A 9,465-nucleotide genomic window follows, 5' to 3' on the forward strand; every position below is an offset into this window, starting at 1 on the left:
GAATTATCACTCTCTCTCTCTCTCTCTCCCTTTATGAAAACTAAAGTAGCACAGTGGCAAGGCCTTGTTCTTGTGTACTTCCTAATAAGATTCATACTACATCTATTCTACAGGGCACGCCATCAATGAACTCACTGTGGATCTCAGTGCTACACTTAATGGACATATTGTACCACTTTACAGCAAACAACTTTGTGAACGAAATCGGCCCCAGTTTCAATACTGTGGAAAGAAGAAAGGAGGTATTTTTTTTCATACAACAGCACTGACCCTGCTGAGCTTTTTCCAGATCAGCCAAAGTTGGAAAAGTGCTGTTCTCTTTTCTGCAGGATGTGTGCTACTTCTTATCTCCTACTTGATTTGTTGCCCCAAATCAAATGAAAAAAAGTAGGAGTGGGGAACTCAGATGCTTATCTCTGATTAAAAAAAAATAGCCAAAACCCCCAAAAGGCTTTATAAACAGATTTAGGAATTTTGGTTAGGAATTAGAGGTCTCTTTCTTGGTAAAACAGCTGATTAATACCACCTGTTCTGCTCTGTTTTGCACATATGAATACATAGATAGTGAAGCAAATGTGAAATGAGCATCAGTCATAGTTGTTGTTGTTGTTGTTAGCTGCGAAGTCGTGTCCGACCCATCGCGACCCGATGGACAATGATCCTCCAGGCCTTCCTATCCTCTACCATCTTCTGGAGTCCATTTAAGCTCACGCCTACTGCTTCAGTGACTCCATCCAGCCACCTCATTCTCTGTCGTCCCCTTCTTCTATTGCCCTCAATCTTTCCCAGCATTAGGCTCTTCTCCAGTAAGTCCTTCCTTCTCATTAGGTGGCCAAAGTATTTGAGTTTTAGCTTCAGGATCTGGCCTTCTAAAGAGCAGTCAGGGTTGATTTCCTCTAGGACTGACCGGTTTGATCACCTTGCAGTCCAAGGGATTCGCAGGAGTCTTCTCCAACACCATAGTTCAAAGGCCTCAATTCTTTGGCGCTCAGCCTTTCTTATGGTCCAACTTTCACTGCCATACATTGCAACTGGAAAGACCATAGCCTTGACTATACGCACTTTTGTTGACAGGGTGATGTCTCTGCTTTTTAGTGTGCTGTCTAGATTTGCCATGGCTTTCCTCCCCAGGAGCAAGCATCTTTTAATTTCTTGGCTGCAGTCCCCATCTGCAGTGATCTTGGAGCCCAGGAAAATAAAATCTGTCACTACCTCTATTTCTTCCCCATCTATTTGCCAGGAATTGAGAGGGCCGGATGCCATGATCTTGGTTTTCTTAATGTTAAGTTTCAATCAGTCATAGTACAATAAGCTAATCAAAGAGATTCAAAGGTATCTTAAGTCTTCCATGTTGACATCCTAATCAGAATTATAATCATAAATACAGAGCTGTGAGTTTCATGCTGATGCCACAATCCATCCATTAAGATGTGTGCTCTGAGGATTTGCTGGAGCAATTTTTATGTAGCTCAAAGATATCAGACAGTAATAACCAAATGCCACCTAAGCATGCAATCATGCAAATTATGGAGATGAGACTGATGACAAACTTAAATTCTCACATGCTCACAAATCTCCCTGACATCTACCTGATTCTGAGGAAGTACTTAATTAATACCTGTGGAAAATTCAAGAGAAAGAAGGGTAAATCTATTGCAGAAGCCACACAAACAGTTCCTTCTGCAGACAAGTAGAAAACCAAGTTCTTTTATTATTGCTTACTTGTTTGTTCAACTTAAATAGCCATCCATCTCAGATACGTGACCCTAAATAGCTTATAAAGTTTTTTTAAAAAACAGCAAACCACATAAGTGCAAAAACAGTAAAAACAGAAATACTGTAACTATTAAAACCATAAAAAAATATTATCAACGGGAACACTCAATAAACTCACTAACAATGCAACCCCTTTGCAGGCATCATGCCATTGCTACCAGATGCCCAGGTCAGATGGCAGAGTTACGTCTCCAGGTTCTTCTGAAAGGCCAGTCATGTCAGCACCATCCTGAAGAAGGAATGTTCCAGAAGGGGATTGCCATACAGAAAAGGCTCTCCTCCTGGTCCCATCAGATATATTCCTTTATGGATGGGTTAGGAATCAGGGGTAGGGAACCTTGGCTCTTTTATGACTTGTAGATTTCAAATCCCAGAATTCCTGAGTCAGCATGGCTGGTTCAGGAATTCTGGGTATTGAAGTCCACAAGTCATAAAAGAGCCAAGGTTCACTACCCCTAGGTTAGGTGCAACCTGACTTTTGCTTTTAGGACCTGTTGGAATGGCTAGATGTGATGAGAGAGAGAGAGAGAGAGAGAGAGAGAGAGAGAGAGAGAGAGAGAGAGAGAGAGAGAGAGAGAGAGAGAGAGAGAGAGAGAGGAAATTGCTGAATATCCTGAGTTGGGATCTTTTATAGAACAAGTGTGCCTAGGTAGAGCTTAGTAGCATTCACCATGGTAACCTTTAAACCATTTATATGGATTGGGGTTAGGCGCACTCTCAAATGGCTATTCTACTCCTTTCTGAGTGGGTAGTTCTAACTGACAGTCCTGGAGGTGGGGCAGTCCAATACCTGGTCACTCCACTCCTTCAAAATCCAGAGATTGTGAGTTCTAGTCCCACTTTGGGCACAAAACCATCTGGCCAGTCTGCCTCTCTCAGCCCTAGGCCAAGAAAACTGCAAGAACTTGTCCAGGTAGTCGCTAAGAATCTGACACGATTGAAGGGAAAGGGGGGAAAAATATCACCAATATATGGAAGATACCCAGTTATATATTATCACCCATGAGCCATAGCAGAGGTGATTACTTGGAGTCTACAAACTGTGAGCAATTGAGTGGGACAAAACAAGCTTAGACTAAATTCCAGCAAAAGGGGATTACTGTTTGTATTTAGGCTGTCTTCTGGAAAGGGTCACAGTCCTCCTGAAAGAGCAGGTTTATGGCTTGATTCATCTCCTGGACTTATGGGTCTCCTCGGGCAGCAGGTAGAAGCCATAGCATCATTTCCCAGCTTCAACTGGTGCATCCGTTATAGTTTGTTTGGACTGGAAAGTCTTACAACAGAGATATTTGCCCTTCTACCATGTGATTAGGGATGCGGTGGCTCAGTGGGTTAGGACGCTGAGCTTGTCGATCAGAAGATTACCTCAATGGTAATCCAGACATTGTAGAATAGCTCCCCAAAGTTGTTTTGGCCTCACACTGTTAAGAGACAAAAAGTTTTCTCTTGAAATGGACACTCGGGCAATGGTGGTGGAATTAAGCAGCTTTTTTGTTTCGTTAAGACTTTGTTGACTTCAGTTGTGATTCATGTTTTAAGTTATGATCTAGCACATTGGATTGGAAGGATTGGAAAGATTTATTGTGATTGGGTGGTCTACATAATAAAGAAATAAATGCAAAGAATACATGTTCTCAGTGATTTCGGTCCTGACTTATTGCAATGTTGTCTGTTAGAGGTGGGCTACTGGCTACAATTTTGAAAAACAAACAAACCACTGTAAATAGAAACATTATTTGCTAACAAATAATATTATTAACCTTTAAACCATACACAAAGAGTCAGGTGTAGTATTGTTACAAAATTCAGCAGCTCATTATTGCAGAGACCTGAAGATGGTGTGCCAAGTCTATATTAGAATAGTTATGTTGCATCTAAGTTAATTATTGAGCAGGGATCTGATTCTTGGTTTCCATCCAATAGAATGATGGTGTTTCTCTGCGTATGCATGTCGTGTATTTTAATCATAGAGGTTATTCGTGGCATTCATTGTATAAAATAGTTTCTGTCTCAACCAGTTTTCTTGCTCATCACTGGAAATGTTTGTTTTGCAGAATATATTTATTACTCAGGGCCTGTCTCCCTGAACGTGGAGAACATCCCACAAGTAAGTTTTTCTAAATTTTGTGAAGGAAAAATGTCCTTTGTCAAATGTCTAATAGATGCAGTAATACTATTTTTGTAAAGGAATTTACTGGAGAAGTAAGAAATGTTAAAGAGGAATGTGGTTGTCGCAACATTATCTAGTAAAATGTCGTGTTTAAGGATCATGTATTCTCATATGACAACCTGGGACCAATTGATATTACTGCTTGACAACTGCGCAGTATAGAGGTATACAGCCTGACTCCCAGGGTTATTTGAGTACACTAGAGATAACTGTTGCTACAGTACATTATAATTTCTAATGTGACAGACAAAGATAATAAAAACAGCAGAGGAGAATCATTAACAATTTTAAGCTCTCATTAAGTTTCAATGTAAATCAAATCAAATGTAGATCATATCCAGGCAAATTGTGAAGTGTAGCTCCATGTGCAGCACTCAATGACAAGTAGAATTTTTGACTTGAAAAAAGGAAGATTGGTTGTAATTTTATATGGCCATAATAAGAACAGAAGCCAGACTAAAGAAAATTTTGTTTGATCAGCAGACCTCTTCCTAAAGGTAAAGGTAAAGGTTCCCCTCCACATGCATGCTAGTCATTTCCGACTCTAGGGACTGGTGCTCATCTCCATTTCAAAGCCGAAGAGCTAGCGCTTGTCTGAGGACGTCTCCGTGGTCATGTGGCCGGCATGACTAGACGCCAAAGGCACACGGAACGCTGTTACCTTCCCACCATAGTGGTCCCTATTTTTCTACTTGCATTTTTACGTGCTTTCGAACTGCTAGGTTGGCAGAAGCTGGGACGAGTAACAGGCGCTCACTCTGCTACGCGGTACTCGGGATTCGACCAGCCAAACTGCCAACCTTCTGATCGACAAGCTCTGCGTCCTAACCCACTGAGCCACCGCGTCCCTTGACCTCTTCCTAGGAAATCACTAAAAGCGTACGAGCAAATGATTTTTCATTATTATTTATTATTATTATTATTATTATTATTATTATTATTATTATTATTATTATTATTCACACCTGGAATACTGTATCCACATTACAAAAGAGATGTTGAGACTTTGGAAAAATTCAAATCAACTGGGATGATTAAAGGCCTGGAGACTAAAACATATGAAGAACGATTGCAGGGTTTGGGTTTGGCTAGTCTAGAGAAAAGAAGGACTAGGGGGGGACATGATAGCAGTATTCCAGTATTTAAGAGGCTGCCACAAAGAGAAGGGGGTCAATTTATTTTCCAAAGCACCAGAGGGCAGGACAAGAAACAATCAATGGAAACTAATCAAGGAGAGAAGCAACCTGAAATTAAGGAGAAATTTCCTAACAGTGAAAACAATTAACCAGTGGAACAGCTTTTGTCTTCAGAAGTTGTGGGTGCTTCGTTCTGGGAGGTTTTTAAAAACAGACTAGACAGTCACTTGTCTGAAATGGTATAGGATCTTTTGCTTGAGCAGGGGGCTGGACTAGAAGACCTCCGAGACATCTTTCAGCTCTACTCTATTCTGATTCTGTTTTAACTCTATAATGCAGACATGTCAAACACAAAGCCAGATCCGGCCCGTGAAGTGGTTTCATGCGGCCCATGAAGCCATCCTGGAAACAGTGAGGGAACAGCCCCCACTGCCTTGGCCCTGGCCCAGAGACCCTCCTTCTGCCAGAGACCCTCAGATCTGTCCCACTCCTGCCCAGGCCCCCATAGGCACCCTTGATGCGAACGATGTAGAGCTGGCCATGCCCACCCAGTAGGCCATACACACTCTAGCCACGCCCACCCAGTAGGCCACGCCCACCCTGGCCATACCGACCCGGCCCCCTGAGGGCAACCGCAATGCTGATGCGGCCCTCAATGAAATTGAGTTTGACACCCCTGCTCTAATGCAATTGTGGAGAACTTGTGTTATGGAGAACAAGTCCTAGCAGTGACAACTAGCATGCCAAGTAATAAGGGATGCTGGGAAGTTTAGTCCAGCAGCATTTAGAGGACTTCCTGTTCTGTCATGCCCTAATAAGTGATGGGAGTTAATTTTGAAATACAGGCAATGAAAAATAAAACCAGAAGAATTATGTTTGTAATAAAACTTATGCAGACTGATGCTTGTTTGAAATTAAACATATAAAATGATCAACTTTATTTAGGAAAGTATGATACAAGAAAGGAGAGAGAGGAAAAATGCAGGAAGTGCATGTGTCATCCTGCTAGTTGTAATTAATTACCCCAACAGCCCCCACATTATCCTGGTATGTTGAGGTTTATAAAGTGCAGAAAACTAGCAGATACAAATAATGAATCTTCAGACCACAGGATCCTCAGATCCCTTTGCTAAAGCAAATAACCTGGTCTTCCTTTTGCCTGTGAATGTATTGCTTGGAGCCTTCAAGGGATTATGCTGTAGCAGCATGAGGAAGAGAGCATTTTTGCCCAGTTAAAACGATCTCATCTTATTGGTCTTTCACAAGGCATTTGAAAGTCTTACTTCCCAGTTTATTTCAATGCCAGCCTCAGCTGCAGGATTCCTTTTGACAATTGCCACCTATTAAATTGTTCTGACTAACTCAAAGCAACAGCCACAGTAACATTCTGGAAGAGAAGTGGTAGTCTCCATGAATTAATTAATTAATTCCTTCAGAACATATTCCTTCTTTTCTTTTTCTTACAGGGAGAATTTAATTTAACAGCTCAGCTCTTCAACGAAGACCATCACACAATTATTTGTGCTGATTTTTACATCAGTAATCAGTGAGAAGTTGCTGTTTGTTGCTTTTCAAGCTGGCATTGCCTAGACCAGTGCTTCCCAAACTGTTTCATTCATTACATAAGACCACTTATTAAAAAAAAAATCTTACTGAACTTTGAGGACCAGCTGTTAAGTCCTTTCCTTCAGCATCATCGTAACTTCGAACGGTCACTGAAGGAATGGACATAACTCGAGGACTACCATACCATAAAAGCCGTATCATCAAATGAACTTCATGTTATTTCAACAGATTACCATTTGCAATGTCATCCATTTTTGTCTTAATAGGAATACTTTGGGAGACTTTTGAATAAATTTTAGTACACATGCCATTCTTTAAGTCAGTTTAAATATCCCTCTTGTGATGGGTAATGGGCTTGTATGTTGTTACCCCCCAAACCCCTCACTTCTACAGGGTAGCTCTTGACTTACAACCAGCTGCTTAGCAACCATTCAAAATTATGACAGACCCCTAACTCAAAAAAAAGGTACTTACAACCCAGTTTCATTCCACCCTTCTCCCCAAGTCACACGATTGTATTCTGGGCACTTGGCAGCCAGTCTGCCTTTATGGCTGTTTACATAAACTGCTATTTATGGTGGTTTTTTGCCAGAAACCAGCATTTACTTCAGGCTTCTGGCAAAAAAACGCCCAAAGGCTAAAGTGGTTTTGCTAAGCGACTGTTGTCACAAAAAAGATTGTAAAATTGGGCCCAGTCACAGTGAAGTCCTTAACAACCAGCATGGTTTACTACTGTAATTCTGGACCCAATTACATATGTGAGTTAAGGACTAGCTGTAATTTACCTAGCTTTGGTAAAGCACTAGCCTAGTCAATTAAAATCATCCTAAGCTTTAGAAGTTCAAGGAGAACTTATTTCACTCTACCCATGATTATAACATGCTGAAATAATGGAAAAGGAAGTCTAGTGGCTGATTTGAGTTCAGTTGCTTTTTTTAAAAAAAGTTGAATGAACCTGATATATTCAAAATGATTTATCACAGTACATTTCATTTTATTTTCTGTAAGACTTTGCTTCCTTTCATTACACATTTTGTTAAAATCAAAGATTGTATGTGTGTGCTTCTATTAGGCTCATCCACAACAATTAATTTCCCAGAGAAATTCCTTTTCAAAATTACTGTTAACTCTCCTCTGGGAGATTCATTTTCCTTCTAACTCCCATTCCCATCAAAGCAAGACAGAATACCCCCTTTTTTTCCAGTTCCTTTGTCAGTGCAGTTCATTTGGGATTTACGCAGGGACATCCAAAAAGTCAAGATGGTGGCCACCACTGTGTGATTGAGACTGCCATCTTTATCTTTTTGATCATGCTAGCAGTGCAGGCATGAAAATGAGCCTTTTGGAGGAGTAAGAATGATGGAGATCCATACTTCTAGGAGTCTGGAGCACTACACTGAAAAAAATCTTGCACTGAAAAACAAGGCTTGGACAAAGCAAGATAATGAAGCCACAAATGGGTAAATGCTGCTATCCACAGCCAGCTGGATCAATAAACGAGCAATTTTGTCCTCACCCTCTTCCAGGAAAAAAGACAAGTCCATCTAGCAAGCTGGTCTCATCTGTGCTGGATGGAGGGAATGCCATTTTGGAAATCCACTGCAACGTTGTGCATTCTCTGAACATACTCCTCAGCCAAGAGATCAGTTTACTCAGATGGAGGACTGTCATTTGGTCAGGAGACATGAAGGGAATTTTTCTACTTAGTTTTGTTCCGATTTTGTTGTGAGGTTTCCTGAGCTGAACAAAATAAAAATTCAACTGTGGTTACTTCCACAGACAAAAGCTACAACTCTATATCTGGCCACTTCATTAAATAAAAGGTCCTTTTCTGGAAAGGTTTAAATTCTGTCAAATCTCATGAACAAATAAATAAATATATCAGCTAAAGAATGACTCTCTAAAGCAGACATGTCAAACTTGCGACGTCACATGACGTCATGCAACATATGGGGACGGTTTTGCCATTGCTGGCAATGGTGTGGGCGTGGCTTCTGGATGACACGTCCGGCCTGAGGGCCGGCAGTTTGACATCACTGATCTAAAAGAATGCAAACGACCAGCTGTCTGCAAGGAATATAAATCCTTCCATTCCCCACCATCCAGTCAGAGCTGAAGAAGCTTCTTGGCTGAGAAGCGAAACATCTTCAAAGAATAACAAGGAAGTCCAGTTGCCTCTTGAAAAAGCACCTTTGGACCCAGATTGTTGGGGGCAATTAAGCTGACTTTGTAATAATGCCGCTTGGGGTGTGTGTGAAAGCCCTAATAAGCAGGCATATACATAGAATGAAGGCTACTGCTAAGCTTGTAAGCCGCCCTGAGTCTTCGGAGAAGGGCGGGATATAAATGGAATTAAAATAAAAAATAAATAAATAAAATAAACTATGACCTGGATGACTGAAAATCTCCATAGACGTATCAGCTAAAGGAAAAAATCCATTCACAAGAATATATAAAAATGAGCTCTCTGTTTTTCAGGAGTACATATACAGAGTTAAGCCATAAATATTTCCTTTACTGTATATAAACGTTAATTAGATTTGACAAAATGTTCACAGCTATAAAATAGTTTTCATTTGAGGTTATGGTCCATTTAACCTAAATCCAGATTTGTCAAATGCCTGTCTCTTGCTTTGGAGATGCATTTGGAGGGGGTTTGTTTGTTTGTTTGTTTGTTAGTACTTATACCCCATTTTTAGTTCAGGAACTCAAGGTGGTACTCATTGTGCTTTCTCCTTCCATTTTCCCCCACATGAAACTGGTTCGGTCACATAATGAACTTCCAGGTTCAAGGGTGGACCTCATTCTGAGTCTCCT

At 40.8% G+C, this 9,465-nt stretch overlaps 1 protein-coding gene across 1 annotated transcript in view; it reads left to right on the top strand.

Moving 5' to 3' along the window:
• Positions 1-7,261, top strand: part of LY86 (lymphocyte antigen 86) — a 28,761-nt gene extending 21,500 nt beyond the window's left edge. Inside the window, exons 3-5 of the mRNA XM_083359952.1 lie at positions 114-242; positions 3,831-3,883; positions 6,549-7,261. Of these exons, the coding sequence (XP_083216078.1) occupies positions 114-242; positions 3,831-3,883; positions 6,549-6,632 (266 nt within the window). The 3' untranslated portion in view covers positions 6,633-7,261. The remainder of the gene's footprint in view (positions 1-113; positions 243-3,830; positions 3,884-6,548) is intronic.
• The last annotated feature ends 2,204 nt before the right edge of the window (positions 7,262-9,465 follow it).

Source organism: Vipera ursinii (assembly GCF_947247035.1).
Source record: "Vipera ursinii genome assembly, chromosome: 3".
NCBI classification, from domain to species: Eukaryota; Metazoa; Chordata; class Lepidosauria; order Squamata; family Viperidae; genus Vipera; species Vipera ursinii.